Source organism: Mustela nivalis (assembly GCF_964662115.1).
Source record: "Mustela nivalis genome assembly, chromosome: 6".
Taxonomy (NCBI): domain Eukaryota; kingdom Metazoa; phylum Chordata; class Mammalia; order Carnivora; family Mustelidae; genus Mustela; species Mustela nivalis.
Window position 1 is genome coordinate 36,313,440 of NC_139025.1, and position 17,233 is coordinate 36,330,672.

At 35.8% G+C, this 17,233-nt stretch overlaps 1 protein-coding gene across 5 annotated transcripts in view; it reads left to right on the forward strand.

The window, feature by feature from the left end:
* LOC309866408 (uncharacterized protein) overlaps positions 1-17,233 on the forward strand; it is a 45,549-nt gene that overhangs the window by 3,391 nt on the left and 24,925 nt on the right. For 2 of the 5 annotated variants that reach the window (XM_082734162.1, XM_082734160.1), the window contains exons 2-4: positions 676-780; positions 10,232-10,357; positions 16,169-16,425. In XM_082734162.1, the coding sequence (XP_082590288.1) occupies positions 10,277-10,357; positions 16,169-16,425 (338 nt within the window). In that variant the 5' untranslated portion in view covers positions 676-780; positions 10,232-10,276. Of the gene's footprint in view, positions 1-672; positions 781-2,252; positions 2,366-10,231; positions 10,358-16,168; positions 16,426-17,233 lie in introns of those variants that run through there. The other 3 variants (XM_082734161.1, XM_082734159.1, XM_082734163.1) reach the window with 3 other exon arrangements.

Here is a 17,233-nt window from a genome sequence, read left to right on the forward strand (position 1 = left end):
GAAAAGAGGAAGTTGGGATGTAAGACAATGAGAGAAAGTATTTGACCTGAACAACTAGGAAAGTGGAGTTGTCATTTATTGAGTTGAAATAACACTGTGGCAGGAGCAGGTTTTGAGGTTTAATTCAGTTTTAGATGTTTTCATCACCCAGTTTTAGATGTTTTTTAGATGTTTCCTGCCCCTCAGACATCCAAATGGAAACATATTTAAGTCTACAAGATTAGGTAAGAGCCCATGAAGGGTATGGGTGTAGGTAGAGAGAGGACCAAAAACTGATTTCTGGGGCACTTCAGTGTTCAGAATTCAAGGATGAGGAGAAAACTGGGGGGCAGATTGAAAACCAGAGTCCAGTGTGTTATGGGGAGATCTGCAAAGGCATACAGCTTTAAAAGACAGGTTAAAAAAAAGTGTTTCATGGGAAAAGGGGTAATTAAAATATATTGCAGATTGGTCAAATCAGGTAAAGACTGAGAATCAATCATTTCACCAAGAAGAGAAAGAAAGAATATTTTTTTCAGAATATTTTTATTCAAATGATCTTATTGGCAGTTGCTTGAATAAAAAGTATATCCTTTTTGCAGGATCTCCATTTTTTACAAACTTATTGAGGGTAATTTGATAATATCTATCAGAAGCTTAAATGTATTCTTTTTTTCTTTTTCTTTTTTTAAGTAGGCTCCACACCCAGCATGGAGCCCAATGTGGGGATTGAACTCATCACCCTGAGATCAGGACATAAGCTGAGATCAAGAGTAAGATACTTAACCAACCGAGACCCAGGTATCCCAAATACATGCTTTTTTTGACCTTCTAATTCCACTTTTAGGAATTTATCCTAGAGTGATATTTATGCTTTTAAACAAAGATATATGTACCAAAGTGTTCCTCAAAGTGTTGGTTTCAATAGTTAAAAAAATCTCCATCGAGATGGATACAGTTGTTAAAGGAGGGGTAGATAGGTAATAGATGTGTATAGATGTGTAGGATAGTTTTCATACATTGTTAAGTGATAAAAGCAGGTTATCCAGTAAAATGTACAATATGGTTTAATTTATGTTAATACATGTAAAGGAGGTTTTCTTTGACTATACTATCAAAGGTTGCCTGCTTATTTACCTGATAACTGTGATACTAGCTTATTTTATTCACAACACTTACCACTTTGTAAAATGATTTTATTTATATATGTGTTCGCTTTTTCCACCAGATTGTAAGCTTTGTAATACATTTCCCGTCTTGTTCATTCTTACACTCCTGCTGCTCAGGGATATAAATTTTAGAATCTTTTTTAGGGGAAAAAAGAACATTTTTTTACTTTAGTTATTAACTATTACTCTCATTCCAATGAATATCACTTCTTACTGCCTTGTTCTTATCATTTATATAAATGAAGATAGTGGATGGGGACACCTTGGTGTCTCATTCAGTTAAGTGTCTGCCTTTCGCTCAGGTCATGATCCCAGAGTCCTGGGATCAAGCCCCATATCAGGCTCCTTGCTCAGCAGGGAGCTGCTTCTCCCTCTGCCTGCTCCCCCTGCTTGTGCTCCCTCTCTCTCTCTCTCTTAAAGATAAATAAATAAATAAAATCTTTAAAAATATATATAAATGAAGATAGTGGAACAGTCATCCTTAACCCTAAAGTCACATTAAAATTACCTGTGTAGATTTAAAAAGAAAAGATTATGCGTAGCCTCCAGTGTAGACCAATTTCCAGTCAGAACTTGGGGTGGAATCAGGGTATCGGTATTTTTTAAAGCTTCCTTTGAGACACTTAATGTTCAGGCAGAGTTGAGGACCACTAGATTATATATATGAAGTATAATCCTAAGGATTCTGGTATCAAGAATACATAAAGGGACACACTTTCTCTAGAGTAAAAGTATTTTCCAAGAATTAGAATATCAGTGTTTCAGACAAATCATCTTTTGCTTTAGGAATAGCAGATTGAGCCAATCATTTGTTCCTCTCAAAGTACTTCTCCCTTTAAGAGGTGTAGGTACTGGAGACAAAAAATTTAAACTATTTCAAGAAATTCACAAAGGAAAGACCCCAAATTTCACATTTACTGGAAGGGTTTCTTTCAGTGGGATCACTTTCTTAAGAGTTCTTAAGTTTACTAATGCTGGATGAAAACCACTTCACGTTTTCACTTCATTCATTAGGGAAATAACCATAGGCCTTCCTGTATCACTTTGGGAGGACTTTTCCTTCCTAGGACCTCTGTGATGCGTTTACCTAGAAACAGCTTCTTTGATGTGCAAACATTCTACTGACAAATTGTGCAAGGCAACCACTCCTACAGGACAGTTCAGGTTTCTTCTGGGAAGTGAACTTTGATTTGGAATTTTCTCTTGTGCCTGATATGGTAAAAATTTATGGTTTTCACTTTCTAAAGCATAGTGAAGTATAGCATACTATACCTTTTTAATTTGAGGTATCGATAAATCTTATGAGCACACAGAAAACATAGAATAGTCATGTGCAAACCTATAACCACAGAATAATTGTGTCATATTGCTGTATTTTATTTACTTAGTCTCCTAATACATTTTTATTATATAAAGTTAATTTGGGAAAACAGTACTATTATCCATAGAAGTTAACTTTGTTAACTGTATTATCCATAGAAGTTATCCATAGAAGTTAACTTTGTATTAAGGTTTTTCATTTCCTATTGAGTCCTTTAGTTGTTTAATGTGTTATTTTTGTGTCTACTCTGGGATGATAGAAATAAACCAGGAAGGGTAAAGGGGGGGGTGAGCCTGGTGGTGGGTATTATGGAGGGCACATATTGCATGGAGCACTGGGTGTGATGCATAGACAATGAATTTTGGAATACTGAAAAAAATAAAATAAAATAAAACAAACAAACAAACAAACAAAATAAATAAACCAGGCATAGATCCTGCTCTTAGGTACCTTTAATGTAGTAGAAGAGATAAGATTTTTACACAATACAATATTGAATGAGATAACACTTGAAATATAGATCATACCCTACAAGAGTTAAAGAAAGAGCATAATTACCCTCACCTTGCAGAAATTAAGGAATGAGGTGGTGTTTGAACTGATATTGAAGGATTTATATGTTTGTGCTTCTAGAGATAGAGTTTGTCCCACATAATAGCCTATTTTTTTAGAGATGATATGAGTGAAACTCATTAACTAAATTTGCTTTTAATAGAGCATAAGATTCATAAAATATGAAGGAAATAAAAGTAAAGAATAGAATTCTTAAGAAGTCTTTTATCTCTGCTATCATTCTCATTCCAGTACTGAGGAGCAGTTTGTTGTCCCTTTTCATTCACCAAAACTTAAGTTGTTTTCTTTATTCTCTTCTTTGTTCTTAGAAAAGGGATTAATGCAGTAATGACTTTTAGGTATTAAATAATGAAAATGAGGAAAAGATTAAAGTCTCATTAGAGATATTTATACTCTGTTTATTTATTTATTTATGAAGATTTTATTTTTAAGTAATCTCCACACCCAGTGTGGGGCTCAAACTCACAACCCCGAGATTAAGAGTCATATGTTCTAGCGACTGAGCCAGTGGGGCTCCCCAGAAATATTTGTTCTTTAATAATTGCCTTTATTATCAGTAAAAGGAAATAATACAGGAATTCCAAAATGTATTTCAGGGTTAATGAGTAAAATCAGGCCTTCATGCTTTCTGTTCCATGTTATTCAAATCTCACCGTCTTAATTTTTTTTCCTCTGAAAATTCCTGTATTCTGAGAAAATTCAATTTTCTGGAAGATACTAACTAGCAAAGGAAACACATACTCTCTACTTACATGTAGTCCTTCTAGTCCCCAGTTTCTAAATCTGCTTTCTCATTCCCCTCCTTGATATATCCCCTGATCTTTAAAAAGAGATCTCAGTTTTTTGTGTGTGTGTTTTTTCTGTTACCTAATAAACACATGGAAGATGACTTTCCTCTTTTTCTTTTACTTTAGAAGAGAAAGATAATGTATGAAATTGAACTGGGTAAGGAATATGGATTTAAGGCAGTACTGAAGTTCTTGGGAAACTGAATATATAAAAATTATAATATAAAGTTACATTTTGCATTCCTCAGAGCAGAAAGAACACTATGAGCTATCGGATGCTACATTATTAACTCATGTTAGACTTATCTTTTGGCTGAATCTCAAGAGATATAGTTAGGGTTCCTGATAGTTAGAGAAATTGAAAATGAAAGATATTTGCGAGTCAGGTGTGAATAAATAGGATTAATAAATAGCATCTAAGTATGATATGAGTGCATATATGTACATTAGCAGGCTGTTTCAACCAGTTACAATTTAAACAGTGGTTTGATACTATCTTTAGAAACTAGATCTGCCTTGTCTCCAAGCAACAGGTTCAGCAGGCACCTCCTTCTGAAGTCTGGTTAAGCTGTGAGGATCTCAAGTGGAACCTTCCTGAAGACATTGCTATTGGTGCTGGCATACCCCAGCATCAGTTCCTGGATGCTCTATACAGACTCTCCTCGGAAGCACCTTGGGTCACCATTACTACATCTGTTTCATGCTTCTTTTATCTCCAGCATGTCAGGCCCTTTCCAGTTGTAAACCACTCAAACGGAAAGGCATCTAGCTGGCCGGGTTGGTAGGGCATGTGACTCTTGATCTCACGGTCATGAGTTCCAGCCCCATATTGGGTATAGAAATTACTTAAAAATAAAATCTTAAAAAAGGAGAGAGATAAAACCCCACTGATAACATTAAAGACTGATTTGTAACTTTTGATCACATCCCCAGTTTTGGGGATGGATAATATAAAAAATTTAACAAGTAGGATCAGACATTAACCGGTAAGAATCTTTGCCATTCCTAGCACTGGGGCAGGCCCTGGAGTCCCTGCTGTTGAGCATTAGGCATCTTGGTTACTAGACTGAAAAGGGGGTGAGTGCACCCAGGGACTGAGGCTGTAAGAGATGGAGGTGTTAAGGCAGCTGCTATGATAAACTTCTACGAAGTGTAATTTGACCATCTTGGACCACACCCCCAAACCTTTTTTTTCCTTTTCAGAGAACTATTCTGAACTAAGTATATAACATTTATGTTCTTATATATATATGTGGATACTTCTGTTTTGGACATTTAAAAAATTACATAAATGGTATTCTAGACTTTCTGCTATGCTATTTACATTCAGTCTTACGTTTTTGAAAGTTATACTTTTGATTCACTTAACTTTGTGCACATGAACTGCTGCATAGAATTTCATTACAGATTAATATATCACAATTTTTATACATTTTTTTCTTATATAAATAAGCTGCAGTGAGTATTCTTATACAGCATGCCTCCTTGTCCATATCTTCTAAATATGAAATAAAAACATTTTCAAGCTGTATTTGAAAGAGCTAGCTACAAAAAATAAATTACAGGGTGACTCTTTCTTATTTTTATAAATTAAAAGCCTAATTGGATGTAATAGCTAATACTTTTATTATTGGTGTTTTAAATCTTTTTTTTTTTAAGGTTTTATTTATTTATTTGACAGAGAGAGATCACAAGTAGGCGGAGAGGCAAGCAGAGAGAGGAGGAAGCAGGCTCCCCGCTGAGCAGAGAGCCCAATGCAGGACTCAGTTTAACCCACTGAGCCACCCAGGCACCCTGGTGTTTTAAAATCTTAATGGGACGCCTGGGTGGCTCAACTGGTTAAGTGGCTGCCTTTGGCTCAGGTCATGATCCCAGCGTCCTGGGATCAAGCACTGCATCAGGCTCTCTGCTTAGCGGGGAGCCTGCTTCCCCCTCTCTCTCTGCCTGCCTCTTGCCTACTTGTGATCTTGCTCTCTATCAGATAAATAAATAAAATCTTTAAAGAAAATAAAACTAAAAAATAAAAAAAACGTTGTAGTGATATTGCAATGTACTAAATAATACACCTAGCACTCTTTAATCAATGTACCCCTGTGTTAGATCTCAGGTATGCTGTCAAGTTAGTCATGTTAGTTCATGGTACATTACTGTCTTTCTGTACAAGGTTGCTCTTCTTTTTTTCCCCCATCTCCATTTCTAACTCCTTTCAATCTGATATGTTTGATGTGTGTTTGACTATATATTCATCTTTCATAAGTATGTGCTTTGCGTATGAATTTATTTTTTTAAATTATGTCACACTTAGAAAATTATAAAATGTATACACACAGATTAGATAATAAGAAAAATACCTATGAACCTGCCTCCTAGTTTCATAGAAAGTTGCAGCACCTGAGACAGACTCCCTGTGTGTCTCTTCCTAACTGAATCCCTTTGCTGCACCTAAAATTCAAAACAGTAGATATTTTATTTTTATTTTTATTTAAAATTTGTTTTAAATAAAACGTTGGAGCCCAATGCCTTGAACTCATGACCTTGAGATCAAGACCTGAGCTGAGATCAAGAGTTGGACACTTAAATAGTAGATATTTTGAATTTTTGTGTTAATCATTCCTTGTTTTTCTTCTTAGTTTAATACCCATATTTGTATCCCTAATTAAAATTATTTTTATCCATTTTTGAAAGGCTACTTGAATAGAATTATACTGCTCTTATTCTTTTGTTACTTCTTTTGCTTTGTGAGATTTGTGTTGATGTATGTGATTAATAATAATTTTCAACATTGTGTAGTATTTTTTGTATGAATATACCACAAGTTATTTTTCTATTAAACTCTTATCTGATATGTGAGTTTTCAGTTGTTTGCTTTTTAAATAATGTTAATAATCTTTGCTTTTAACTGGAAAGTTTAGTCCATTTACATTTATTGATATTACTATTTGGATAGATCTCTGTCATTACATTATGCATATTCTATTGTTTCATTATTTTTCTGTTTCCTTTTCCTTCCTCTTATCATGCCAAAAACTGGTTATATTTTTATTTTTTTAATTTTTTTTTAAATTTTAATTTTTATTTTTTAAAAAATTTTTATTTATTTATTTGACAGACAGAGATTACAAGTAGGCAGAGAGGGAGTCAGAGAGAGGAGGAAGCAGGCTCCCCGCTGAGCAGAGAGCCTGATGCGGGGTTCGATCCCAGGACCCTGGGATCATGACCTGAGCCGAAGGCAGAGGCTTTAACCCACTGAGCCACCCAGGCGCCCCTGGTTATATTTTTATTTTGTTGTTTGTATTGATTTTTCATTCCATTTTTTCCTTCTCTACTATTTTAGAAATTATATGCTATATGACTACTGTTTTAATAATTATATTAGCTGTTTCAACATGTATAATTAACAAAGCTAACTGAAATTTTTATGTTACTCCTGAGAAATTGGAAGATTTTATAGTACTTTAAATTATTTTTCCCCTTTGAATGCATTTTTTTTGTCTTGTATTGGTTCTATTCTTTATTTTCAAACATAAATCAGCTTTTTAAAAATTAAGACTTGTTTAAATATACCCGCATTTTTACTATTATTTCTTGTCCATTATTCTTGCTTGTATTTCAGACTTTGTGAGTTAATTTTCTATGTGAAATCTATCCTTTATAATTTTCTTAAATGAGGGCATATGGTAAATTCAGTTTTTGTTTGCCAAAATGTCTTTATGCTATCCCATATTAAAACATAATATCATTCAGAATAAAATTCTAACTGCCAGTTATAATAGATCCTTGAAGAAACATTACTATTTTATGCACTATTATAAAATATATGGGGTGCCTGGGTGGCTCAGTGGGTTAAAGCCTCTGCCTTCAGCTCAGGTCATGATCTCAGGGTCCTGGGATCAAGCCCTGTATCAGGCTCTCTGCTCAGCAGGGATCCTGATGGCCCCCCTCTCTCTGCCTGCCTCTCTGCCAACTTGTGATCTCTGTCAAATAAATAAATAAATAAAATATTAAAAAAAAAAAAACCAAAACCTTGCCAGCTAACTTATCCATAGTATGAAGAGATACCAACTTTAAGATGCATCCCAGTTAAGGAAACCTGAGTGATTCAGTTGGTTAAGCATCTGACTTGTGATACTGGCTCAGGTCATGATCTCAGGGGTCGTGAGATTGAGCCCTGTGTTGGGTTCCATGCTTAACAAGGACTCTGCTTGAGATTCTTTCTCTCCCTCTGCCCCTAACCCCTTTTCCTCTCTCTCAAATAAATAAATAAATCTTAATTAAAAAAAAAAAAGTTGCATCCCAACTGCAGAGATGAGAAAACTTGTGTCTCAGAATCAATGAAAGATGATATATTTTTCTTCGTGCATTACAGCTATCCTTTTGCTGTTTTCTAGCTTCTTTGTTATTAAGAAGCCACTCACCTGCCCAACAGCTATTTCTTTGTAACCATCTGTCCTTTCTATTATCTGCTTTTTAGATAATTCTTTGCTATTCTGCAATTTCATTATGAGTGTATAGGTAAGGAATTCTTTTACTCTTCTTGAGATTTGCTAGACCACTTTATTGATATCTTTCAACAATTCTGTAAAATTCTCAGGCATTATGTCTTCTAATATTGACTCTGCCCATTCTCTAAGTTATAAATTTCTCGGACTCCATATAGACATATGATAGACCACCTCATGTTGTTCTCTGTGTCTTCAAACTCTCTCTTATATTTACCACTTATTTTTTCCTATATGCTGTCCTCTTGATAATTCCTTCATATAAATCCATTCATTCATGGGTGCCTGAGTGGCTCAGTCATTAAGTGTCTGCCTTTGGCTCAGGTCATCATCCCAGGATTCTGGGATCGAGCCCCACATCGGGCTCCCTGCTAGGCGGGAAGCCTGCTTCTCCCTCTTCTACTTCCCCTGCTTGTGTTCCCTCTCCAGCTGTGCCTCTCTCTGTCAAATAAATAAATTTTAAAAAAATCCATTTGTTCCTCTCTCTGTCAAATAAATAAATGAAATTAAAAAAAATCCATTTGTTCTTCAGCTAGGTCTAATCTGCTTTTTAATGTGTCCATTCAATTTTTGAATTAAAATTATTATACTTTTCCTTTCTGGAATCTTGCTCAGTTTTTTCCAACATGTTTATTCTTTGTGGTCTTGTGACTTATTTATATTTTCAAAATTCTCTTTTTAAAAAAAATTTTATTAAGGATTTTTAAAATTGTATTTTTATTTCATATTATTATTATTATTATTTTGAGAGAGAGAGAGTATGTGCAAGCTGGGGGAGTGAATGGCAGAAGGAGAGGGAGAGAAAGAATCTTATGTAGGCTCCATGTTCCATAAGAGCCCAACACAGGGCTCCATCTCATGACTCTGAGATCATGACTTGAGCCAGGATTGAGTTGGATGCTGACCCAACTGATCCACCCAGGCACCCCAAGAATTTTATTTTCAAGTAATCTCTATACCCAACCTGAGGCTTGAACTCACAATGTCAAGATCAAGAGTTGCACTCTCCACCTACTAAGCTAGCCAGGCACCCCTCTTTTATTTCTTTAAATAGTTAAACATAATTATTTTGTATTTTCTTGTGCAGTTCTATTTCTTATTATCTTGGTAAGCATAAAATTCTAAAACCCGATAACTTAAAAAAAAGACATTTTGTTCCTTCAGTACATTAAGCACCATGTGATACATTTATACACTTTTAAGAGATTTATGTTAATACATTTTTCTTGGTTTTATTTGAATCATGCAAACTTTGTTTTTAACAAAAGTTACTTAACAAAAGTGTTAACAATTATACTTTGCATACTTTGTTCTTAACAAAAGTTACTTAACAAAAATGTTAACAATTACATTTTGCATACCCTTTTGACAATACGAGGAGATACTGTATTATAGGTAAATATACCCTAATCTTTACCTTCAATATAGATATGGAAGGAACACAAAATTATTGATTTACTAAGGTCAGATTTTAAGAAATTGATTTGTATAATAATATAATGCACAGGAATTGATTTGTAACCAAAAGTAAAACAAATACTGGTATATCTTTCATCAGTGGCCTTCTGATATTTCATGTTTCTTATAAAGTTTTTATTGGATATGAGTTAAAATTTCCCCAGATATCTTATTTGTGTTTTTTTGATTCCTATACTCTTAGAAATTATATTTATTTAGATGTGCTTTATTTAAGGTGTTATAAATTAGGTAGCAATTAGGTCAACATGTTACTTGTTATCTTCCTGAGACCGATTGCATTGGTTACCATAGCAACTCAAAATAAATATTTTAAAGTTGTATTTTGTTTAAAGCTGCTTATTTGAGTTTGTGTGGGTTACAACATTGTTGGTTTTCATCAGTAGGATACATGTTTAGTTAATTAATTTGTATTTCTCTTTGTAGGCTTGTTTTGATCCACCTGTTGTGGTTCCGACCAAGAACCCAGTGATGTACAACAAAAGGGCAGCTGACCCAGTCCATCCTGACCTTACTGGTTTGTTGGTGAAAAACAAGAATCTTTTAGCTGAGGTATATGGATTATCTGAAAATAAAATGCCAAGGGAAATTATGTCCTCTGCAAAAGTAGGAAGAGAAACATTCTGATAAGGGCTCAAAGTATTATCTTAACCCAGTTTTGCTTTTTTCTCAATATTGAACTGCCTTATCATGGAGAAGCACTAATTTAGACCCAAGTCTGTCTTTTGCTAGATAAATTCTCTTGAGATAAATCATATGTATTTAAGTGCTTTTGAGGTGACTGCTAAATGCTGTATTGTTAAAATAGTGTTGAGGAACTGCCATGCTCAAAATTTATGTAAAAATAAGAAATTTTATGTTTTAAGCATTTTTTAGTGGAAAGGTTGATTTCCTATTTAAAACATAGCACTGGAGCACCTGGGTGGCTCAATGGGTTAAAGCCTCTGCCTTCAGCTCAGATCATGATTCCGGGGTCCTGGGATTGAGCCCTGCGTCAGGCTCTCTGCTTGGCGGGGAGCCTGCTTCCCATTCTCTCTGCCTGCCTCTCTGCCTACTTGTGATCTCTGTCCGTCAAATGAAGAAATAAAATCTTAAAAAAAAAAAAAACACACACATAGCACCAAATGTCAAATATCCACTAGTCTTATATAATACTTGATGAAACGTGAGTGTGGGAGGCTCAGTCCTTTAAGCGTCTACCTTTCACTCAGGTTATGATCCTGGGGTCCTGGGATGGATCCCCATATCCAGCTCTTTGCTTGGTGGGAAGCCTGCTTCTCCCTCTGCCTGCTGCTTCTCCTCCTCCTCTTCCTCTTCCTCCCAGATTTATTGCCATATAACATTAAGTTTGAGACGTACAATGTGGTGTTTTGATATACATATACTTTGCTAAATAATGACCACAATAATGTTAATTAATACTTCCATCACCTCACATAATGACTGTGTGTGTGTGTGTGTGTGTGTGTGTGTATGTGGTGAGAAGGCTGGTTTCTTCTGAGACCTCTTTTTTTGGCTTATAAATGGCCATCTATTCTCTGTGTCTATATATATGTAGATAAAAACATATTTCTTTCAGTTTTATTTATTCTAATATTTTCCTTCCTTTAGCATAGAGATGAATGAGCTTAAATTTAAATGGGGTTTATATAAGTCAATCCATTTTATAACACTGGAAATATTTCTTAATTTGTCTTTTTTTCCCCCTAGAAAAATGTAATGCCAATACCTGAAAACTAAAGCAGTTTTAGTATGGGTTGCATCAATGCTCTTGTCCACAGTATAACTTCCTACTAATATTTACTAAGTTTGGGATTTTTGATCATTCAGATTCGGATTAGATTAAGGTTTTTTGGTCTATGCTTAATTCATAAAGATGCGTTTTAAACCAAATGGTCAAAAAAGATTACAAGTTTTAAACCTTGTCTAAATGTAAACTATTTTTAAGAATTTTGAAGTACTGTTTATTTTTTTAAAGATTTTATTTATTTATTTGAGAGAGAGAGAGCATGAGCAAGGGGGAGAGGCAGACGGAGGAGGAGAAGCAGATTCCCTGCTCAGCAGGGAGCCAGATGCCGGGCCTCATCCAGGACCTGGAGATCATGACCTGAGCCAAAGGCAGACTCTAAATGGACTGAGCCACCCAGGTGCCCTCAAAGTACTTTTAAAAAGTATTTCTCTACATGTACATAAATCATTTGGTAACTATAAATGTTTTTAACCTATTTATCAAAGCAGAAATATGAACGGCTCTATGAGGTCTCATTTTGACTTCGTTTTCGATGGTATATATAAATAAAAGAATCTAGTAATTTCAACAGAATACCTTCAGCACAAGTTATTTTTCTCTTTTCCAATAGCCTATTATTTAATCCACAGGAACACAATTATCTTGATAAGGCAGTTTTTCTGCTCACTGTATGAATCTAAAATTTTTTGTTATAATCAACTTTACTTCTTTGTTGGACATACAAAAATAATTATCCTGTGTTTTGCCCAATAATGGAGAAACAGGAACAAGAGGGACTATATTTAAGAAAAGCCAGATATAGACATGGTAAATATTAAAGTGTTCAGTTGGTGATAGTGTTGTCTAGTTTAGGCACTATGACATTGAACTAAAAGTCTTGCATAGTGCTGGGTAGGCTGCTATAGGAATAAATAGGAGTTAAACAACTTGTAAAAAAATGTTACTCATAATATATATCATAAGGCCTGTGTGTTAAACTTAAAATACATTTAAAGCATTTTGCCAGTATTTTTAGTGTGATTTTTTCATGGAAATTTTTCATTTGTGAGGGCAATGTGACTGTGTTTATGCGGGTAAGTTTTTTTTTTCTTTCTTTAGTGTAGTAATAAGGCAAATAGTAGAAACCTAGTAGATGCAGCCATCTCTGGATGGGGAGAATGGAGGCAATACCAATTTTGCTGCTGAAGAAAAATATATCAGAACCAATTATTATTAGTTTTAATTGCAATTTTTATTAAGATAATTGAAGAAGCACATGCAGGTTTTTTTAAAAAGATTTTTATTTATTTATTTGACAGAGAGTGATAGCAAGAGAGGGAACACAAGCAGGGGGAGTGGGAAAGGGTGAAGCAGGCTTCCTGCTGAGCAGGGAGTCTGATGTGGGGCTCCATCCCAGGACCCTGGGATCATGACCTGAGCCAAAGGCAGATGCTTAACGACTGAGCAACCCAGGTGCCCGCACATGCAGTTTTAAGAAATAATACAGAAAGGGGCACTGGGGTGGCTTAGTGGGTTAAAGCCTCTGCCTTCGGCTCAGGTCATGATCCCAGGGATCGAGCCCCACATCAGGCTCTCTGCTGGGTGGGGAGCCTGCATCCCCCCGCCCCCTCTGCCTGCCTCTCTGCCTCCTTGTGATCTCTGTCAAATAAATAAATAAAATCTTAAAAAAAAAAAAAAAGAAATAATACAGAGAGATCCTTTATAAACTTTATTGAGTTTATTCCACAATTTTGCAAAATATAACAACCTCAATATTGAAATTGAGGCAACACATCTACCAGTCCACCAATCTTATTGAGATTTCCCCAGTTTAACTTGTATTCGTGTGTTTGTGTGTATAAAGTTCTAAACAGTCAAGATACTGAACAGTTTGAACACCACAAAGATCTTTCCTGTTGCCATTTCATATCCATACCCACTTCCTTCCTACTGTCAACCTGTGGTAACCACTAATCTTTCCTTCATTCTAAAGTGTTATCATTTCAAAGGTGTTTTCTACATAAAAAGCTAAACATAAATTATCATATGACCTTTAAAAGAAGAGTGATATTATATGATCTGAAGTGACAACTAAGGATAGAATAGATATCTTTTGCCTGTATTCTTAGAACATTCTGCTCATACCACTATTATTGTACCTGTTAAGGTATATTCTAATGATTTGTTTTAAAATTGGTCTCCCTGATGAGCTGATAAATTTTCGAGAGTTCTTAATTTTCTCCTGGCACGTGCCTGGAACATAGAAGATACTGAAGGCTGGTTGGTCAAATAAAGAATGGCTTAGAGAGATGCTAGATGGGAAGCAAGAAGATCAAGTCGGAGGTCTTGTATCAAACAGTGCCTGAGATAGACAATGGGGCCCTAACACAAGACAAGGCAGCAAGGCAGCAGGCATGGAAAGAAAGGGGTAGATATGAGAGACAGAGGTAAAATGAACAGACCTAGTAACTTGAGGGGAGGATTTTTAAAAAAGGGTTAATCAAGAAATGACTCTAATCTAATTAATATGTTTTTACAGTAGAAACCTAGTAGATGCAGCCATCTCTGGATGGGGAATTTTGAACTTTCCATTTTTAAAACATTTGATCTTATTATTAAAGCCTTTTCTAAATGGATTTTTTTTAAAAAATGGATTTTTCATAGAATACTTAGCCCATTGTAGTAAGTAAATAAACTGGTTTTAAAACACACTCTGGGGATGCCTGGGTGGCTCAGTGGGTTAAGCCTCTGCCTTCGGCTCAGGTCATGATCCCAGGGTGCTGGGATCAAGCCCTGTATCAGGCTCTCTGCTCAGCGGGGAGCCTGCTTCCTCCTCTCTCTCTGCCTGCCTCTCTGCCTACTTGTGATCTCTGTCTGTCAAATAAATAAATAGAACTAAAAATAAATAAATAAATAAATAAATAAATAGGTTTTAAAACACACTCTGGGGATGCCTGGGTGGCTCAGTGGGTTAAAATCTCTGCCTTTGGCTCGGGTCATGATCCCAGGGTCCTGGTATTGAGCCCCACATCAGGCTCTCTGCTCAGCAGGGAGCCTGCTTCCCCCTCTCTCTCTGCCTGCCTCTCTGTCTACTTGTGATCTCACTCTCTGTCAAATAAATAAATAATAAAGTTTTTATTTATTTATTTGACAGAGAGATAGAAAGAGCCAGAGAGCATAAACAAGAGGAATGGCCAAGGGAGAAGCAGGCTCCCCACAGAGCAGGGAGCCTGATGCAGGGCTTGATCTTAGGACCCGGGGATCATGACCTGAGCCAGACTTAGCCACTTAACTGACTGAGCCACCCAGATGTCCCCGGTCTTTTTCAGCTAGCAGCTTGTGGCTCTCTACTCTTGCTTCCCCTCTCACAGGTCATCACTCTTCATAACTTTAGGATCTTTTCTTTCCTTTGTTTGCCTTTAAAATATAGTCTTTCTCTTCACTCTCCTATCCACCCATTTCTCTGATCACGAAGGACAAGGCCAGGAAACAAGTGGAATCTCTTTAGAAGAAAGGCCTCGGAATCCATTTCTCATCACAACCAGCATAAAGCAAACATCTATGACCAAAGCATTAAGTATTTCTTTTCTGCTAGGATTTATTGAATTCATTATTGGTATAATTTACTCTTATAACAAGATTTGAACAACTTTAATGTTGATGAGAATGAAATAACTTATTCCAAACCGTATGTGTCATTTTGATATGATTTTTTAAATTACACTGCTTTGGTTTTTATTTTATTTTTTCTTATAAGTTTATGTATTTAAGTAATCTCTACAATCAACATGGGACTTAAACTCATGACCCGGAGATCAAGAGTTGCACCCAACTCAGCCAAACAGGCACCCCCTGAAATAATTTTTAAAATATGTAACATTGGAATATGCTGTTAGGAAATTTGAGAGTCTTCATTTTATTGTATAGTAATGTATAATAAGGACACCTGGGTGGCTTAATCAACTGAGTGGCGGACGCTTGATTTTGGCTCATGTCATGATCTCTCAGGGACCAGGGATCGAGTACTGAGTCCGGCTCTGCACTCAGGATTATCTCTCTCCTTCTCCCTTTGCAGCCCCACTTGCTCACTCTATCTCTGTAAAATAAATGAGTAAGTCTTTTTATTTACTTATTTTTTTAAAAGATTTTATTTATTTATTTGACAGACAGAGATCACAAGTAGGCAGAGAGGCAGGCAGAGAGAGAGAGAGAGAGAAGCAGGCTTCCCGCGGAGCAGGGAGCCCGACGCGGGGCTCAATCCCAGGACCCTGAGATCATGACCCGAGCCGAAGGCAGCAGCCCAAACCACTGAGCCACCCAGGCGCCCCAAGTCTTTTTTAAAAAATGACATATAGTGGCACCTACGTTGCTCAGTGGTTAAGGCCTCTGCCTTTGGCTTGGGTCATGGTCTCAGGGTCCTGGGATCCAGCCCCGCATTGGGCTCTCTGCTCAGAGGGGAGCCTGCTTCCTCCTCTCTCTCTCTCCGCCTGCCTCTGTGCCTGCTTGTGATCTCTGTCTGTCAAATAAATTAAAAAAAAAATCTCTAAAAAAAAGATGTATAAATTAAATACCCATAATGATTTAAAATAATGAATTTTCTAAAACCAAAATTATGATTTTCTCTTTCTCATTAGCTAAGAAATCTTCAAAACAAGCTCTTCATAAAAGAAACATCATTGCAAGAGATGAAAAATGTGCTAGAAAGTTATAAAGAAAATAATGTGCAACAGTCTTTCCAGATAATGTCCCTGAAAGATGATATCAAGGATCTAGAGGAACTTATTGCTTCTCTAACCAGAATTAAATCTTTGAAAAACACCAATATTCAGAATCTTGAAAGAGGCAACTGGGATCTAACTGAAAGAATTATAGAACTAGAAAACCATCTAAGGTAGGAAATTTTCTAGTTTTTTTTTTCAAGCATGTCATTTGTCATAAGCTTGAAAAGAATATATAAACTCTATATTCCTGATTGATCATGGAAATTAAATTTAGTAAGATTTCCTTTAATACCTGACTCAAAATTACTATGTGTAAAAAGACATTTTTATTGAAATATAATTCACATATGATTAAAATTCACCCTTTTAATCAGTTGTATTTCATTAAAAAAGAAAAGAAAAAATTCACCTCTTTAAAGTACACAATTTGGTAGTTTTTAGTGTATTCACAAGGTTGTGCAGTCATTACCACTACTCAATTCCAGAACATTTCATCACCCTCTAAAGAAACCCCACATCCATTAGCAATTACTCCGTATCACTCTGTCCAGTCTCTGACAACCACTCATCTACATTCTTTCTCTCTGAGTTGCCTTTTCTGGGCATTTCACATGAATGCCATCATACAGTATATGGCCTCTATGTCTCCCTTATTTCACGTAGTGCAATATTTTTAAGATTAGCCTATGTTGAACCATAAATCTGTATACTCTACTCCTTTTTATGGCTGAAAATAATATTCTGTTGAATGAATGAATATACCACAATTTCCTTATCCATTCATCAGTTAATGGACATTGGGTTGTTTCCCCTTTTTGGAGGGGCTTTATGAATGATGCTGCTGTGATGATTCTTGTGTGAGTTTTTATGTGACTGTATACTTCATTTCTCTTAAGGATATGCCTTGGAAGTAGAAAGCTGGGTCATGAAGTAATTCTAATTTACTTTTGAGGAATTTCCAGACTATTTTCCAAGGTA